Source organism: Eurytemora carolleeae, unplaced genomic scaffold, assembly GCF_000591075.1.
Source record: "Eurytemora carolleeae unplaced genomic scaffold, Eaff_2.0 scaffold441, whole genome shotgun sequence".
NCBI classification, from domain to species: Eukaryota; Metazoa; Arthropoda; class Copepoda; order Calanoida; family Temoridae; genus Eurytemora; species Eurytemora carolleeae.
Window position 1 is genome coordinate 6,944 of NW_019396326.1, and position 19,981 is coordinate 26,924.

The window sequence follows — 19,981 nt, forward strand, 5'->3', positions numbered from 1 at the left end:
GACAAAGATCTGGGTTAAAAGTGTCCCAAAGTCTCTGACATAGGACCAGCCAACGGGATTACATTGATTATGAATCTCAAACGTAAATCAAAACCAGAAAAATCCTCTCAAGTCCTTCATACATTAAATACTCAATTTCTCATTTCTTTTGATCGTTCTTCAATGGTTTAAAACAGACTCTGATGAATAAAGTTTGAGAATAATCTAAAAATTTTCTTGTTGTGACGAACGAAGCTGATATACTTTCGGGAGAACGCTCCTTATATTACAACAAAGATCTGATTGACATCAACTGATCTGAAAAATATTCTGGTATAGATATAGGGAACTTTAAAAAAAAATTACAGGGCTGAGGTATCCAGAATTACATCTAAAAATGTTATTGCGAAACTTATTGAACACACCTCGTATTACTTTAATTCTAGCATTTTGCCTATTTTAAACGTTTCCATGCTTAATAGGTTTCTGGGCTAACTAAACCTTGAACTCCCCTATTCGCAGAATTATTGTTGATATAAAAAACCTATTTTTCTTCTTTCAATTCCCCACCCCCCCTACCCCCGCAACTGTCTGCATGCAATCATAGTTTTCAAATCCAAGGGAATTTTATCAGCAAATTTAATAATTTTAAGTGTTTTACATTCTGAAATATTTCATTTTAATTAAAAATTGAGACAAGTTATTAAATTTTTTCATATAATTATAATTACTAAAATATTATCAACCTTAGCCCCCTTCATTATCATTTTTCTGATACAGGGTTACCAACAAAGATGACTGTACGGAATTTATTCAGTCTTTTTTCTTACATTTTCCTTATTATAATATTAATGGTGTAATATTTAGAATATCACCAGATACTAAAACCCCTAAACCCTTTGTCTGAATCTAAGCTGAGTAGAGAACCTGGAGAATAGGAGCAGTACAAACTAGGATCTTATACAGGATAGACGTTAGAGCTTAGCTCTGTTTATCCCATTAAGGCTTGGGGACTTGAACTTCATGGACAGCTCTTAAAATGATATATTGTACCATGAATACAAGAGGACTAAGTGGACACCGGCCTCTTTACCCATCCTTCAACATGAATACATATCCTCTGATATCCTCAGCATTACTGAGGATATCAGAGGAAGCTCTTTGTTCCCCAGTGGTTCTGTCCAAGAACAAGCTGGAGGATCCAGTCTTTATTCTCCAGCTAAATCTATGAACAGAGTTACTGGAGCCTTAGAGCAGCTAAGGCGTTTTTATACAGAAGCTCCATATTCTCGAGTTGGTTCTATTGACAGGGACAACCAAGATACAGAGCAACCAGGACACATATGAGAACTAGGATATCCAGGACACATATGATAACTAGGATATCCAGGACACATCGGAGAACTAGGATATCCAGGACACATCGGAGAACTAGGGAACTAGAACTTCCAGGATCCCGAGAACAGAAACACCGCTCATGGTGGAACAGCTCTTCAAAGACCTGTCATGGAACCTCTAGCGGAACCAGAGGATTCTGAGAACGGAGACGCCACTCACTGTGGAACAGCTCTTTACATATCTATTGTAGAAACAGTTTAGGAACAAGAGATCTTGATGCAGAAGACACTGCTACTTGTAGAGAGCTCTACACAGACCAGATGTCAGTTCAGCAAAGGAAGCAGCTAGGAATGCTGTGGAAGTATCTCAGATTGTAGGAGCAGCTAAATTAGAGAAGACTCCGGAACAGCCACAGTAGCAGTTAGGTTTACAGATGAAGTAGCAAATGAACCAGCAGTGAATGTGGAAGCTGTTGTTGAGAGATTGCTAAGAGATAGACATTGAAGTGGAGCAGCTAAACAAGATATTGAGTCTGGTAAAACGAGATTTCATCTCTGGGAGGTAATTTCCAGGTTTCCATCCAGTCCATATGATTCTAAATCTAAATCTCAGTATATGTAAAAATAAATAAATAGCCATGAAATATTCGGGAACAGGTTTAAATAGCTCCATACAATTATTATATTAAAAACTATGAAGTACAGCATTCCATTATCTGGAGGTTTGGAAATCATCTTAATTATAATTACCTTATGTGTCTCCGAGGTTTAAAGAGCTCCATACAATTATTATATTAAAAACTATGAAGTACAGCATTCCATTATCTGGAGGTTTGGAAATCATCTCAATTATAATTACCTTCTGTGTCTCCGAAGTTTTGGGTTGAAATGTAATTAAAGTAATTAGTTTTGATAGTTTTAAAAGAAAACTAACAACAGTGAAGTGTTCTAAGTTTCTGTTTTCAAGCGACATATCTGATTTACAATAATACTCATTAAACCTTTGTCTGGTCAGGAATTTTGTAGATATTTTTACTTTTCTATATCTGGAAATTTCGGGTATCTGAGCCCAAAACTTAAGACAGACTATCGTTATGAAAACCAGTTTAAGAACCGGGGTTCACGAATGGGGTTTGTGGATATAGATTTTTGTTCTGAAATTATAATATATTTAGTTTCTTTTTATTCTCCAATTTTTTCGAATCTGTTAAATCAAAATCTACACAAAACTTAGGAGTTTCGTTCAACGATACTCTTTTAAATTTCGGACTCTGAGCAAAAAAAACTTAAGACAAGGGTATCGTTATGAAAACCAGTTTTAAAACCCGGGTTTCACGAATGGATTAGGCAGTTTTTTAGATATCAATATTTGTGTTAGGAAGTATTATTTTATTTAGTTTCTTCATATTTTCCATTTTTTTCGAATCCTTTAAATCAAAATCTACACAAACGTAAAGACCCCAAAAAGGAAACTCGGGATCGTTTCGTTAATTTTTCTGCTGTCAGAAGAAGAAGGATATTAATTCCTCAATCCTCATCCTTATTAAAGTTTAAAGGGTAACCGTTGGGTTTACGACATCGTATTTTACAAATAAATGTTCACTATAAAAATAGAAGTAAAAATATCTTTAATCTTAAAATCATCAGTTTAACAAACTCAAAATTCGCATTTTCCCGCAAAATAATGCGTTCTGCGGCTTTAATGCTTGACTCCGAAAAAAAAAAAAAATTTATCAAAACAATGATTATAATTATAGTCTGCAGATGAATGTTATTTCTGTGTAAAAACTATTAATAACAAACTTTACCCCACTGAAAACCATTCTAATAAACTCCTAAAATAGATCCAAAATTATAGAATTTGAAACAAAAATAAAATCAGACAAATAAAAATCCCAGCAGTTATATTTGTTAATTGATTTTCTCAAGGTTTAGATAAAAGCTATAGTTTTTATAATTTATAATATTGATATATTAGACATCCTTTTCCTAGTAATAAAGAAGTATACATCCAATATATCAATTATACAATTGAGATAAATATTTTCTAAGTACAATATCTGATATATATCATTTATTCCGTGTTCGTGTACAGACATGTGCTGGAAATAGAGTCCATGTACAGCTACATGTGTTTGAACTAGAGTCCATGTACAACTACATGTGTTGGAAATAGAGTCCTTGTACAGCTACATGTGTTGGAAAAAGAGTCCATGTACAACTACATGTGTTGGAAATAAAGTCCATGTACAGCTACATGTGTTTGAACTAGAGTCCATGTACAACTACATGTGTTTGAACTAGAGTCATTGTACAACTACATGTGTTGGAAATAGAGTCCATGTACAGCTACATGTGTTTGAAATAGAGTCCATGTACAGCTACATGTGTTGGAAATAGAGTCCATGTACAATTTGAACTAGAGTCCATGTACAACTACATGTGTTTGAACTAGAGTCCATGTACAACTACATGTGTTTGAACTAGAGTCCATGTACAACTACATGTAGTTGAACTAGAGTCCATATACAACTCCACGTGTTGGAAATAGAGTCCATGTACAGCTACATTTTTTGGGAACAGAGTTCGTGTACAACTTCATGTGTTGGGGATAGGGTCCTTGTACAGCTAGACTTGTTGGGAATAGAGTTCATAAACAGCTACATGTGTTGGGAATCGAGTCCATTTACAGCTACATGTGTTGAAAATAGAGTCCATGTACCGCTACATGTGTTGGGCGTAGAGTTCATGTACACTGTACAGCTAATTAAGTTGGAAATAGAGTCCATGTACGGGTACATGTTTTGGAATAGAATTAATGTACAGCTACATGTGTTGAAAATAGAGTCTATGCACAACTACATGTGTTAGAAATAGATTCCTTGCACAGCTACATCTGTTGGGAACATAGTTCATGTACAACTTCATGTGTTGAGAATAGAGTCAATGTACAGCTACATGTGTTTGGAATAGAGTCCTTGTACAACTACACGCGTTGGAAATAGAGTCCATGTACAGCTACACGTGTCTGAAATAGAGTCCTTGTACAACTACACGTGTTGGAAATAGAGTCCTTGTACAACTAAACGTGTAGGAAATAGAGTCCGTGTACAGCCACACGTGTTGGAAATAGAGTCCTTGTACAACTACACGTGTAGGAAATAGAGTCCTTGTACAGCCACACGTGTTGGAAATAGAGTCCATGTAAAGCCACACGTGTTGGAAATAGAGTCCACGTGTTGGAACATGCGTATCAGACAAAAATTAGGAATTGCCATCTTTGATTATTTCGACCTCTAATCTGGTTAGAGTCAAATCGATTGAATTTATGAACGCATCAACATGAACAAAATGATTCCAAAGATTACTGAAAAGATAAGAGTATAAAAGTTTTCATCTCAACTTTGTGAATTTTTTACTTATTTTCACTTCACGGATTGAGGAAATATCTTCTAATATTTTTTAACATTTAAATTATTTGTTAACGTACATTATTATTTCAAATGATTTGATTATAATTTAAAATATAGATTATGTTTAAAAATTGAATCATTTCATTTATGGTTTTAGGAGGAAAAAATGTTTCATTGTCTAAATATTTTTTCTTTTTGCTTAAATCTTGGGTTCTTATTAAATAACGGATTAGAGTGAAAACATTACTCAGAAAACTTATGATAAAAACTACAAAAGTGGGATTTGACAGGATAATATAGGGTAAAATGTGGAATTTAAGAAGGGAAAAAAGAACATAGGACAAGGAAAAAAATTGTTAATTAGAAAATAATACTCGGTTACATACTTGTATATAGTAGTTCATAAAAAAATTGTTAGGACCCCACTGGAATTTTACTAGCTTAATTTGAACATTTTAACTAGAGTACTTTTATGGAGAAAGTTCAGTATTCAGACAAAGCTGGGTTCCCAAGCTAGTTTCTTATGAATTAATAAAAATAATATAATTCTGTTTATAATAGCAAAAGGATATACCTAGTATTAAAAAGATTTTCAAGTACAATAGACGGCAACGCAGAAAGCGTACACTCTCAGAACAGCTGTATCTACGTCACAGATGTCAACTCAATTTCTGTGTGTGACAAAATTGGTTAAATTTTCTGTTGCCATCTATCATTCAATGACAATCTATTTGCCTCTCATTGCTGTTTAAATGCTATTTCTCGATATAACAACTATTACAACTAGTAATTGGAAACCTAGATAAGGAGTTAGGGGTGGGGGAACGGGCGAAGGCAGGCAGCCATGAGCCACTACTATTTCCCCTTCCGTTCCACATATTAGCTTTTTTCTCTTCCGGCAGCCATGAGCCACCACTATTTCCCCTTCCGTGCCAACACATTTGACTCTTCAGGGCAAAACTACTTTTTTAAATGGTAAATTTAAGGCCTTTAACGTGTGGTTATAAAAAATCCAGCCGCGTCACGCAAAAAGGCAAAACTCAAACCATTTTTAAATTCTACTTAAGATTAATATTTTGTGTGTTGAATTCTTAAACTGTTTTACAATGAAATTTTTGAAAAATTTAACTGAGTATTGCATCTTGAAATATCTCAAAGTCTAATGATTATTCAATTACTGACTCATTATACTAAATCCATCTTAAAATCACTCATTAACCAACTTGATTAAAAGTTACAAAAAAAACATTAATGATATTTAGCAAAATAAAAAGACAGAGCATACAAACAGATAGAATATACATACAGATAGAAAATTCAAACAGATATAATACACAAACAGATATAATATACATTATAAACAGATAGAACATATAAACAAATAAAATATAGACACAGATAGAATATTCAAACAGATAGAATATACAAACAGATAGAACATACAAACAGAAAAATATACAAACAGACAGAATTTACAAACAGATAAAATATACAAACAGACAGAATATACAAACAGATAGAATATACAAACAGAAGAATATACAAACAGAAAGAATTTACAAACAGATAAAATATACAAACAGACAGAATATACAAACAGATAGAATATACAAACAGATAGAATATACAAACAGATAGAATATACAAACAGATAGAATATACAAACAAATAGAATATACAAACAGACAGAATATACAAACAGAAGAATAAACAAACAGACAGAATTTACAAACAGATAAAATATACAAACAGACAGAATATACAAACAGATAGAATATACAAACATATAGAATAAACAAACAGATAGAATACACAAACAGACAGAATTTACAAACAGATAGGATATACAAACAGACAGAATATACAAAAAGATAGAATATAAAAACAGATAGAATATTCAAACAGATAGAATATTTAAACAGATAGAATATACAAACAGATAGAATATTCAAACAGATGGAATATTTAAACAGATAGAATATTTAAACAGATATAATGTACAAACAGATATAATATTCAAACAGATAGAATATTTAAACAGATATAATATTTAAACAGACAGAATACACAAACAGACAGAAAATAAATACAGACAGAATTAATAAAAAAGAAAGTATAAAATATATATTTGACAAATGAAAATATTGTGAAGGAGAATGAATATTTCAACCATTTCTTAATTAAAATCAAGGAAGGATTCCCTTGACAATCCATTTATTAGATTCTTGTTTAATAATAAAATATATTTTAATTTATTAAATTGAATTAAATATATTAAAGCTGTCAGACCAACAGTATATTGCAAGGTAGGTTTAGGAATACACTAACAGGAATTGTTCAGATATTTACAAAGGATTTGCAAGTTTTATTTAATGGTTTTGTAGAATATTTTTAAACTTTGCGCATTTTCTGTGCAGTTGTCCTTGTCGTTTTTAAGTGAGAATCAACGTAAAAAAGTCTTTCTCACCTCTCAAAGTAAAAGATATAAAATATTTCGTTCAGAGTTTGCAAACTATTTCGCGAAAAATAGTTTTGTGAAATTAATTGCACAAAAAAGATTATGGAATTATCTGCTCTTGAGCTCAGCATTAGAAGTTTTATTATATCATAATTAATATTTTTTCCCCCAAATTGGCATGTGTTTATTGCAAAAGTTTTCGCATTTTTGCATTTTTCGCGAGCGATTGAAATGAGAAAAAATACGAAATTTAAAAAAAACTTTTTATGGTATAATTAATGGGCAAGTTTTTGAAAAATACTACTTTCGTATGGAAATTGATTTTTGAAATAGTTTTTGTTATAAAAGGAGTCGAATCATTATTTATATTAAATCTTGGATCTTGAATCTTGAATCTTGAATCTTGAATCTTGAATCTGAATCTTAAATCATAAATCTTAAATCTTGAATCTTAAATCTTGGTCTTAAATCTTGAATCTTGAATCTTGAATCTTGGATCTTGAGTCTTAAATCTTGAATCTTGAATCTTGAATCTTGGATCTTGGATCTTGGATCTTGAATCTTGAATCTTGAATCTTGGATCTTGAATCTTAAATCTTGAATCTTGAATCTTGAATCTTTAATCTTGAATCTGAATCTTAAATCTTAAATCTTGAATCTTGAATCTTGAATCTTGAATCTTGAATCTTGAATCTTGAATCTGAATCTTAAATCATAAATCTTAAATCTTGAATCTTAAATCTTGGATCTTGAATCTTGGATCTTGAATCTTGAATCTGGAATCTGGAATCTGGAATTTTTTATATTAAGCTCTAAATCCTATTTTTACAATAGTCAACAGTACGTTTAAATAATTCAGAAGTATAATTTAAAGCTTCTGAAATTTAAATGTTTCCTACACAATTTAACATGAAATCTTAAAATGTCGAGATATCTCAAATGATTTAATATAATTGAATCTATTTAAACACATTAATAAAATTGATATTTGCATGTATGTAAAAACAATGAAAAGTTTATTACAGCGAATACTTTAAAAGACGAAGATAAAGAATTTTATATTTGACGAGTGATTATTGGGTTCAATTTTATTCACAGTGTGTCCCAACAGTGTGTCCCAACAGTGCGTCCCAACAGTGTTTCACAGTGTGCCTCAACAGTGTGTCACAGTGTGTCTCAACAGTGTGTCCCAACAATGTGTCACAGTGTGTTCCAACAGTGTGTCACGGTGTGTCCCAACAGTGAGTCACTGCAGTGTGTCCCAACAGTGTATTACAGTGTGTCCCAACAGTTTGTCCCAACAGTGTGTCAAGTGTGTCCCAAGTCCCAACAAACATTGGAATCAGACGCCGCCTTAAAGATCGTCTTTGGTTTCCGATAAAGGGCAAAATACAGGTTGTGCATCGAAAAGGTTTTTTAGAAAAGAATTGACTGAAATATTATAAAATTAAATATTTTATATTTACTTAAATAATTCAAAATCTTGTCAAATATTTGGACAGCTGATACTGTCAAGTAGTTTCTGATAGCAGTATTCATAAAATCTTTATAAATATAATGTTTATAGTTTATCAATAGAATTGAATTGGATAAATCTATTCAGAGCTGTCACGCACTCTTGGATATTCACAGGGGCGCGTCACTAAAAGACTACCCCTGTGTTTCCCAATGAACATGATTATTTATGAAGGTTTTTGAAGGATATCTTTCGGATATGGTAATTTTTCTATGTTAATGTCAAGAAGACGAACATTCATCTGTTGATTTGAGAAGTTACAAAATATGATGGGGTCACATGGCAGTGTCTTTAACTTTATCGTAAATGTAAATTTAAGAAGAAATATAAAGAAATAGGGTAACAGCAATGTCATTTTTGAGTGCCAAAAATCTCAAAGATTCATCTCAACATTTCCAGAGGGTAGGGTTACCTTGACCCCCCTTCCATTCTTAAACGCCCCTGATAATTTAAAATGCCTGAGAATTTGCTTTTTAGTATTTAATGCAGTTCAGCAGGATGTTTCAAGGGGGGAAGTTCAGAACAATATCTGTAGTCGCCCCTGAGCAGAAATCTGTAGTAGCCCCAGGGCAGAAATCTGTAGTCGCCCCTGGGCAGAGATCGTTTGTCACTCCTGGGCAGAGATCTGAGATATTTGTAGTCGCCCCTGTGCAGAGATCTGTAGTCGCCTCTGAGCGAAGATCAGTGGTTACTCCTGGGCAGAGATCTGTAGTCGCTCCTTGGCAGAGATCTTTAGTCACCCCTGGGCAAAGATCAGTAGTAGCCCCTATGAAAAGATCCTACATACTGCTATTTTTTATGATTTACCTTTTCCCCCATGTGACATCGAATTCATCATCTCCCCAAGAAACAAGAAACAAGTAGGTTTACTTATTATTTATTTAGTACCTAAAAGGGACTGTTAGGGTAAAATGAGATGGTGAATAGGCTAAAGTCTAAACATTTTATGAGTTGATCGCGAACGGGGAATAAGGGTAATACAGACTTGTTAGTAATAAAATTTTCATAATTGAGACCAGTTTTAAAATCTACGTACAGTGAAACCCTTAATAATGAATACATCGGAAGAATTTATCAAATGTCGTCTTGACAATTTTTCAATGATTTTTATACTATATTACGTAAATTTCAGTATTTGTGAAAATAAATGATTAGCCATGAATATGCGGGAACAGTTTTAAAGAGTTCCATATAATCATTTAATTAAAAAAACTAAATATCTACAACATTCCATTATCAGAAAGTGAAGAATTCTTGATGAATTCTTTCGATGTATTCGTTATTAAGGGTTTCACTGTATAATTTCCGATTCAGTGAGGTCAGTATTAGTAGATATAAAAATGACAATAGTATAGGCCCCTAAAGTTTCCAACTAGAGAGATGGAATTTGGTAAAAATAAAGATAATCTCCGTTTGTACAATTTTGTAAAAGGGTCTACTACAGACTGTAATCGGATTTTCTAGATTGAGACCATTTTTGATATCTAAATACAATTTTCAATTCAATGAGCCCATTTTAGGCTTGTAGATTTAAGAATAATAGAAACACCTTGAAAATCAGATTACAAACGAGTCTGTAAGACTCTTATTTCCCGTATTTTTTTTAATCACCTTGTATAAATATTGATCATTAGGTTACTATTTCAAGAGGAGAAGATATGGCAAGAGGTTTTACTTCAGAATATTAATTCTATTGCAGAACTGACCCGACAGGTAGTTTCATATACCATACTTAAGGTGGTGTAACAAACCGCCAAAATATTGCAGAACAAAAGGTTGATAATAGATAACACGTTATAATTACAGTTATTTTTTATAGAATTCGTTTCATTTTTCTTACTTTGAATTCGCTTCTATATATATTCCTCATTTTTTCGGCAATTTGTAACATTTTTTGACACCTGTGACTAGTTCATCTTATTCTCTGAGACACACTGTAATTTTTCTTTTAACATTTTGTTCAGACAACAGCCAAGGAAATCCAGCAGTATTTATCTAGTCCTGTAAAAACTGGTGAACTGCTTCTGGAATTAAATATTGCTCGCCTAATCCCCAAGGGTAGTATGGTAAGAAAACCACGAGATAAAAAGTTAAGAGAAGTGTAAGAAAGTGACTGTCCCAGTTTTTAAATCTGCATAAATCGGTCCAAACTAGTTTTTTTTAATCAAAGTTTAATAGGTCTCTGCAAACTGTTTTTAATGATTTTTTATTGTAAATGTTATGTTTTTAAGGGACAAGAGACATAATTTCAAATGACATGACATGAACGATTCACATTAGTCCCATTTAAACTTTTGTCTGATAAAAATTTATATAGGTACAGATGTGAATTGGAACTGAGATAAAGGTTTAATAGGTACCGATGTGAATTGGAACTGAGATAAAGGTTTATATAGGTACCGATGTGAATTGGAACTGAGATAAAGGTTTATATAGGTACAGATGTGAATTGGAACTGAGATAAAGGTTTATATATAGGTACCGATGTGAATTGGAACCAAGATAAAGGTTTATATATAGGTACCAATGTGAATTGGAACTGAGATAAAGGTTTATATAGGTACCAATGTGAATTGGAACTGAGATAAAGGTTTATATATAGGTACCGATGTGAATTAGAACCAAGATAAAGGTTTATATATAGGTACCGATGTGAATTGGAGCTGAGATAAAGGTTTATATAGGTACCAATGTGAATTGGAACTGAGATAAAGGTTTATATAGGTACCAATGTGAATTGGAACTGACTTTTTTTATCTTTTAAAGGAGGATCTCTTGCATCAATAGTTCTTTGATATTTCCATTTTAATGTTTTTAAAAAACAAGTGTTGATTCAAGAAACGATTTCAAAAATTATTTCAATTGATTCACAAACTTTTTATGTGTCTGAAATGGTTTCCGATGAAGTAAGCTTGCAAAGTTTAAGATCAAGAATAGGAGAGACAATTAAAAGATTGTCAAGGGATGAACCTTGTGAAGTAATGGGTCTCAAGGATATGGAAGCTGAAAAAGAAAAGCTAACAAGTAAGTAAAACAGAATCTAATATTCTACAGTTTAACCCAAAACTTTAAGACTTTGAAAGTAATTATAAAATGTTATTTTCTATACCTACTGATAATGTAATTCTGCAGACAGTTAGTCTTTTAATTTAATAATTGTATAAAGTTCTTTAAAACTGTTTCCGCATATTTTATGGCTATATAATTAATTTCACAATTACTGAGATTTAGATATATTAGCATAAACCCATTGAAAATTGTCAAGACGACATTTTATAAATTCTTTCGATGTTTCCAAAGTTCTGAATTAAAGGAATGAGACCACTTTCAGGATATGCAGACCGTATGTTTCCGTATATTTATAAATCCCTGAAAACTTGTTTATTTCTTTGCTAAATCAGTAAAAACACGACAAGATTAAAGTCAAGTCATAAAATAAAATTGAACCTTGGAAATGGACTGCTGCCTCCCCCCCCCCCCCCGAACCACCTATGATCGAGTGTTTCCCTTTAAATGTGTTCAATTATGTTCTCGTTTAGGTTCAGTAAGAAATATTTAACAAACTAGGCTTTTCTGTAAATAACTTTAGCATTTAACGGAATTGCTCTAAAGGTCGACTATTAAAATCATTTTCAATTTTGGCGGATTTTTCTTTTTGAATTGGCGCATTTTCAAAACAAAATTTTAACTGTTTAATAGGAATTTTATTCTTCCACTTTTGATGTTCCATAAACTTTCTTTGTGGTCATCTGAGGTAGCACCGAAAATTTGGTCCCGATCGATTGAGCCGTTTTGACGTGTATCGGTCACAAACAGACAAGCAAAGATTTAGATATACATATAAATAAATGTCTTCTAATTTAGGTTCATTAAGAGATATTTTAACTGAATATTCGCTTCTCAGTCAGAATAAGGTGGCCGACTGTTTCTTAAATAGTACCAGGTGGTATTTTATTCATACTCGGAACAGGAAGGTTTAATATGTCATCTTAAAGGGACTGTAAACGAAATTTTAAGTGAGCTTCCAATTAAAGGGGGTTTGCCATATTTACAATGGTACGGAAAGCAATTTTTATTAAATTTCGAAAATCCACGAACTGTTCTGATAAAATCCACGAACTGTTCTGATAAAATCCACGAACTGTTCTGACAAAATCCACGAACTGTTCTGATAAAATCCGCGAACTTTTTTTGTTAAAATCCGCGAACTTTTTTTGTTAATGTTTAAAAGAGAAAATTTGTTCACAATTAAAATTGAGAATGTGCGCAAAGCGCTCTGAAAGCATTGAATTCAATATACATAGATAGATATCATTTAAAGGGTAGTTTTTTATCTAACTTTCAGTGTCAATTAAAAAAAATGTTGGCGATTTAAAAAAAATTCTTTTTAAATTGGGACAATCATATCCTTAAAATGACGCTCCATTGAAAGGGTAGCATGTCCCATTTACAACAGTACCCATAAAAGGGTTGCCTGATCAAGTATTAATTAGATAGCCATGTTTTTTGAAAACATTTATTATTTTGATTTCTGATTTCTCTAAAAATGTGACTTGCCTAGTTATTGCTTCACTGGAGATATTAACCAGAATTGCAATATAGTTAAAATGAAGGTTTAATGGTTTAAAAAGGTTTAAATGGAGGATCACCTAAAGTTACTGAAACAGTCCTTTCAAACTTTGTTCCACCATAGTCCGAATTTAATGAATCTAAGCCGCGTCTCAAAGCCGCCAAAAACCGGTTTCAATTGAGCGCCAGCTAAAATCTTGAAAAATTGAATGAGATTTTAAGTGGGGCCAACCAAATTTGATTTAAATTCAAATTTAAATTTAAATTCAAGCTGCGGCTCAAAATTCTATAAATTCAGTCTCATGTCTTTAAAATTAAATTACCATGACTTAAAGTCACACACAGATTAATCCCTAAAATTTGTACTCACTTTTATCCCTTTCCTAAACTATTTAGATACTCTGGGTCTGATTATGTGAATGGCAGTATTATCGAAGGAATAGCTCCAGATCTTGTGTCTTGTCAGGTATCTTTTCAAGTTATGATTTTTGGCACCAACTTAGGACTTATAGGGGAGACCTTTTATTAAGAGTGAAATTGTTCGTAAAATGCAACTAATTCATAATCCTAGAATTAGGAAGATGCAATTTGCCCTGTTGTTACGTGACACTTTTTCTTTTCAATATTTAAGTGGGGGGGGGGGGGTCATATCCTTTTTGGAAGCTATAAGATGGTTCTTGTTGCGCCCCTGGATTTCCCAGATGGAACATGAGAGGTGTTTTGGTATATGTTCGATGTTCGTTATATTTGTTTAAATTAACCTTTTGTTATCCCATTCCAAAATTGGTTTGAAAAACAATTAATTTTTGACGACTTTATTGACGATAAGATAAGTTCTTTTATTGTGTTTATTGTGTTCTAAATTATGAAAATAACAAACATTTTGTTGAAATAGCATAAGGAATGATAGGTTCATAAAATGTCCATGATAACTCTAGCATCTTGTTCATAATTAGATCACAATGTTCATAATTTAGAACACAATGTTCATAATTTAGAACACAATGTTCATAATTTAGAACGCAATGTTCATAATTTAAAACACAATGTTCATAATTTAGAACACAATTTTCTTAATTTAGAACACACTGTTCTTAATTTAGAACACAATGTTAATAATTTAGAACACAATGTTCATAATTTAGAACACAATGTTCATAATTTAGAATACAATTTTCTTAATTTAGAATACAATTTTCATAATTTAGAACACAATGTTTATAATTTCGAACAAAATGTTTGTAATTTAGAGCACAATGTTCATAATTTAGAACACAATGTTCATAATTTAGAACACAATGTTCTAATTTAGAACACAATGTTTCTAATTTAGAACACAATGTTCTTAATTTAGAACACAATGTTCTTAATTTAGAACACAATGTTCATAATTTAGAACACAATGTTCTTAATTTAGAATACAATTATCTTAATTTAGAATACAATTTTCATAATTTAGAACACAATGTTTGTAATTTAGAACACATTGTTCATAATTTAGAACACAATGTTCATAAATTAGAATACAATGTTCATAATTTAGAACATAATGTTCATAATTTAGAACACAATGTTCATAATTTAGAACACAATGCTCATAACTTCGAAATGTTTTCGGTATTTTGATATTTCGAAAAAATTTTAACACTAGCTGAAGGGCCCGGCGTTGCCCGTGGAAAAAAATGTTCGAAATTTTTTTTTGAAAAAAGTTTTTTTTTTTAGCCTATAACACCCCCTGGCCAACCATGAGTGTCCGCCAAATTATCAGCCCAATCGGTCCAGCCGTTTAATATCATTATTGATCAGATTAAGCTTTCAGGTTAAGCTATCAATATCATCCACATTATTGGTCAGATTAAGCTTTCAGATTAAGCTATCAATATCATCCACATTATTGATCAGATTAAGCTTTCTCTGATAAAATCCACGAACTGTTCTGATAAAATCCACGAACTGTTCTGATAAAATCCACGAACTGTTCTGACAAAATCCACGAACTGTTCTGATAAAATCCGCGAACTTTTTTTGTTAAAATCCGCGAACTTTTTTTGTTAATGTNTAAGCGTCACATTTCGACGATTCCTTTAACATTTAATAATTTCTTTATTGATCAGTTTGTAAATAAGTCAAGTTTAATCTATGGACCTAAGAACTAATATTATCTAGAACGCCTGTATTGATGAGGAGGAATGTAAATATTTCATCTATTTCACTACAGATCATCCACAACAATTCAAACATAAATATTGTCGTCTTCTACGGTTTAAAGGAGAGGTGGAAGCAAACAAACCTGGGCATATTTCAGGTCCAGAATCTTTAAGTTATTAGTAGAAATAAATAACAGCCCTAATTGATTCAATTCTAAACATTGTCTAAAGTTAACAAATTGTACCCGAAACTTTGAGAAAACATAAAAATCTACATTGAAAACCAGAAAACTATAGAAAGACGACATTAGAGTAATATTGAAGTGTATTAAGTTTGTTTGAAATCAAATAGTTTTAATAGTAACTTATCAAATCACTTTTACGTAAAATGGGTCTGTTTTCCAGAGTTTTCTGGTTGTCACTGCAGGTCAAAACTTGGTTAGTTAAATCCAAAGCTTTGAAAAATATTCATCTAAGTGTGTAAAATGACCAGTTTAAGTCCTCAACTGTGTAAAATGACCAGTTTAAGTCCTCAACTGTGTAAAATGACCAGTTTAAGTCCTCAACTGTGTAAAATGAACAGTTTAAGTCCTCAACTGTGTAAAATGAACAGTTAAAGTCCTTAACTGTTTAAAATGACCAGTTTAAATCCTTAACTATGTAAAATGATTAGTTTTGATTCTAAATTATGTAAAATAAATTATTTTGATCCTAGCCTGTGTAAAATCAAAACTTATAATAGTTTGTATTCTAATCTGTATAAAATAAATAGTTTAGGTCCTAAACTGTGTAAAATGTATAGCTTAGATCCTAAACTGTGTAAAATGAATAGTTTAGGTCCTAAACTGTGTAAAATGTATATTTTAGGTCCTAAACTGTGTAAAATGTATAGTTTAGGTCCTAAACTGTGTAAAATGTATAGTTAAGGTTCTAAACTATGCAAAATGTATAGTTAAGGTCCTAAACTGTGTAAAATGTATAGTTTAGGTCCTAAACTGTGTAAAATGTATAGTTTAGGTCCTAAACTGTGTAAAATGTATAGTTTTGGTCCTAAAATGTGTAAAATGTATAGTTTAGGTCCTAAAATGTGTCCAGATATATTCTATCCGCAAATATTTGCCAAGAATCTGCTATCTGCAGTTGAGATTTACAAGGAAGGGTTCAGATCTATTATTTGCAATGGAACTGCAACAAGACAAAGCAGTATGAAAATCATTGAAAAGGTAAAATAAAATCATTAAAGAAAATGTTTACAAAATTAAAGCTATACAGGATGCGCCATACTCAATTTATCAATACCAATTTTTCCAAATAAATAAATTAAACTCATTCCCTGAAAGACGGTAACGGAAACATTATATGTAAAAGGAACTGATTAAAAAGAAACTTACGTTTTAGAAATAATTTTTTTTTAATGGTCAACGAACTTTGAAGTTTTTTGGCCTTTTATAGAAAATTTTTAATTTAAAAATCCAGGGATTTAAATTCCTAGTTTGATTCCAAAAAATATTATTTCTTTTAATTTAGGTCTACACACTCACTGATGAGGAAAAAGACGAAATGAGGAGAGATATCAACGCTGAGATTTGTAAATCATGTTCATTTTCTAGAAATTGTCCACACTCTCCACAGTGGAATATAATCAGGTTTAAACAAGAAATAAGATTAAGCTAGAACAATGTATATAGATTTTTAATAATTATTAACTTTCAAAAAACTTATTTTCTCTGCTGGTTTTTATTCCTCTTCTGCAATTGATATATTAGTTTTGGCGTTCTAAACTGCTAAACAATACAAAAAGTCATATTTCAAACAAAAAAATTACACAAGTGGTGATAGTTTATTGAGAATTTGATGATGAATTTTAAAAAAATCATGTGACTTGTGTATTTCTACTGCAGGAAAACACATAGAAATTCTCAGAATTAAACACTTTAAGCCTATAAAAACGACAATATCCTTCACATAATTGATCAGATAAATGCTTCAAGGGTAACAATGTGACGTGAATCGGAAATTGCCTTCTTTTCCTCCAGAGCCACTTGAAATTAACATTACAGTTTCTCTTAGAAATCCTAAAGAATGAAAAATTACAATTTTTTCATATTTTATCTGATTCTTTAATTAGATTAAAGCTGGCTAAGTTCTCTTCAGACCTTGGATACATTGAAACCAATATTGTGAAGGAGCTCCGAGGTTTAGGACAAAATATCTCTCTCACCCAACACCAGCAAAATAAAACGCTCGCTTTTGAAATGAGATTGAGACAAGTTTTCAAAGACAAAATTCAGGTCAATTCTAAGTTTTATAATATCACTATACTGCGTACTTAAAAATTGATTACAGGGTCTTTCGATGTACGTGGTAAAATTCAAACCTTTGCCAAAGGAAAACTGATGAAGATATTCTTGTTTTTCTATCTAAGGATTTAATAATTTTGAATTGTGATTTCTGAACAAAGTGCTTACCGGTTTAATGAAACAGATGTAAAAAAGAACTAACAGAATTCTAAACTTGTTAAGCAATAAAAACGACAATATCTTCCTTATTATTGCATACGTTGGGGTAAAGACTTACCTTGTAAATCAAGCATTTAGCTCTTTGATTTGGAGCTCCAGTCAAGATTCAATCTTGTAAATTTAAATAAAAAAATTAAAATATTTATTCCAGAAATTTAAAAATTTCTAATTCAGAATACGAAAGAGTGTCTTCTCCTGAAACAGACAGAAACCGGGGATACAAATTCACTATTCCCTGTTGAGCTGCAGATTGCTGAAAATTTATCACAAACATCAGAAAGTAGGGTAGGACCTCTCCCCTCTGAAAGCTCTTCAGGACCTTTTCTTACAGAAAGTACGTCAGGACCACTCCTTACAGAAATTACGTCAGAACCTCGTATCACAGAAAGTACGTCAGGACCGCTTCTTACAGAAATTACGTCAGAACCTCGTATTACAGAAAGTACGTCACGACCACTTCTTACAGAGAGCACGTCAGGACCTCTCATCACAGAGAGCACGTCAGGACCTCTCATCACAGAAAGCACGTCAGGACCTCTCATCACAGAAAGCACGTCAGGACCTCTAATCACAGAAAGAACGTCAGGACCTTTTACCACTCAAGTTCCTCCATCAGCAGAGCAAACAACAAAATGTTCAAATTTGAACAATTTTGGATTCCGACTCCTTAGAAGGTTTAATTTTTGTGATACAATTGTGGATATTTCAACAACTACACAAACAACAACAGCCAGGGCAACAACAACAACAGTGAGTTCTACTGTTCAAGCCGACCAACAATCATTCTTGTTTAATTATCTCAGATCTAGATTTCAAGATAATTAATTTTAAGAAATAAAATAAAAATCTTACTCTAAAACAAATTTTGCACTTATTTATACTACCCAGCTTATAGCATGGACAGATATTGTGTAAATGCATAGATATACAGGGTGTCCCCAAAAAAAACTGTGCAGTATGGGTATTAGTTTCTTTCTGAGGAAACAATTTTTGTTCAATTTTTACAATCAATGTGTCATGAAAAAGCTTTTTATTTCAGTTATTTACTTCTAGGCCTCATACTTTTTTGTTACAACTAATTCTTTGAATGTATAAAAGTCGAAAACCCGATTTCCCGGAGTTTCACATTTTCGATCTTTCACGTCTTATTTCAATGCGTTCATAAAGTATAAGGTTTTCGACATTTTTTATCCTTAAAGGGACCGTTCACTTGTTTGGGTAATTTCAGGGTAAACTCTAAAGACACTATTTGATGTTTTTTCTCAGTATGTTGTGGATCAAAATAAATTTCGAATAGAAAATAAAACTGTAGTATCTACTCGTTAATTGTAAATGTCATAATTTTTTAATTTTTTTGTTTAATAACTTCCTATTTCTAAAATAACACTATTTTATCGCATTAAAGATGTTGTATTGCCTTTGTAAAAAGCTTAATTGAACGCGGCATAAAAAATGAAAAGTTGTGCACATACGGGAAAAAATCTACAAAATCTACGAACCAAAATACGAGTAATGATTAATTGATTGTCGTAGAGACGTCGTCTTTGTACACACTTTTTACGTGTTTTAATAAGAAAAACGTGAATTTCTTGCTAACTCAAATGTCAAAAGTTTTCATATTTTAGTATATAACAACGAACACATGATGACATTAAAATATGATAAATTTAAAATTTATTGGGCTGCTGTTACTAAAAAAAACGTCAAATAGTTTCTATAATGAGGGACCGTTTCTTTCCGTTCAAATTCTGAACGAAAAATCGGCTTTTTCTCCGGCCACAGTTGTCTTTGAAAAATAAGACTATTACCAATTAAGAGCGAATAGGCTGTATAGTTTACCCTGAAATTACCCAAACAAGTGAACGGTCCCTTTAAGATGTTAGTCTTAGATGGTTTCTTTTTTACCTAAAATTTTGGATCAGCAATCATTACTTATGGAGCTAGAGCAATCTGAAAATAAAATTGGCCTAAAAAAACACGAAAAGAAAGCTACGGGTACCTTAGCTTGAACTTTGCCCCCAAATTTTTTCTATTTTCTTTTTG

General features: G+C 31.8%; 1 protein-coding gene across 1 annotated transcript; it reads left to right on the forward strand.

Moving 5' to 3' along the window:
- Positions 1 to 9,133: 9,133 nt before the first annotated feature.
- Positions 9,134 to 18,791, forward strand: LOC111700990 (uncharacterized). Its single transcript, XM_023472093.1, has 11 exons — positions 9,134 to 9,563; positions 10,338 to 10,416; positions 10,668 to 10,769; positions 11,586 to 11,727; positions 12,568 to 12,646; positions 13,669 to 13,738; positions 15,439 to 15,577; positions 16,497 to 16,642; positions 16,947 to 17,065; positions 17,548 to 17,710; positions 18,113 to 18,791. Exons 1-11 carry the CDS (start codon positions 9,187 to 9,189, stop codon positions 18,761 to 18,763), a joined length of 2,067 nt encoding a protein of 688 aa, XP_023327861.1. The 5' UTR covers positions 9,134 to 9,186; the 3' UTR covers positions 18,764 to 18,791.
- Positions 18,792 to 19,981: the final 1,190 nt, after the last annotated feature.

What these genes read in the sequence shown, in the direction of transcription:
- LOC111700990 (XM_023472093.1), top strand. Translation starts at nt 9,187, where the DNA reads ATGCAGTTCAGCAGGATGTTTCAAGGGGGGAAGTTCAGAACAATATCT. An exon ending in CCACAGTGGAATATAATCAG is followed by an intron (nt 17,066 to 17,547) that starts GTTTAAACAAGA and finishes TTCTTTAATTAG; the next exon opens with ATTAAAGCTGGCTAAGTTCT. An exon ending in TTTTCAAAGACAAAATTCAG is followed by an intron (nt 17,711 to 18,112) that starts GTCAATTCTAAG and finishes TTTCTAATTCAG; the next exon opens with AATACGAAAGAGTGTCTTCT.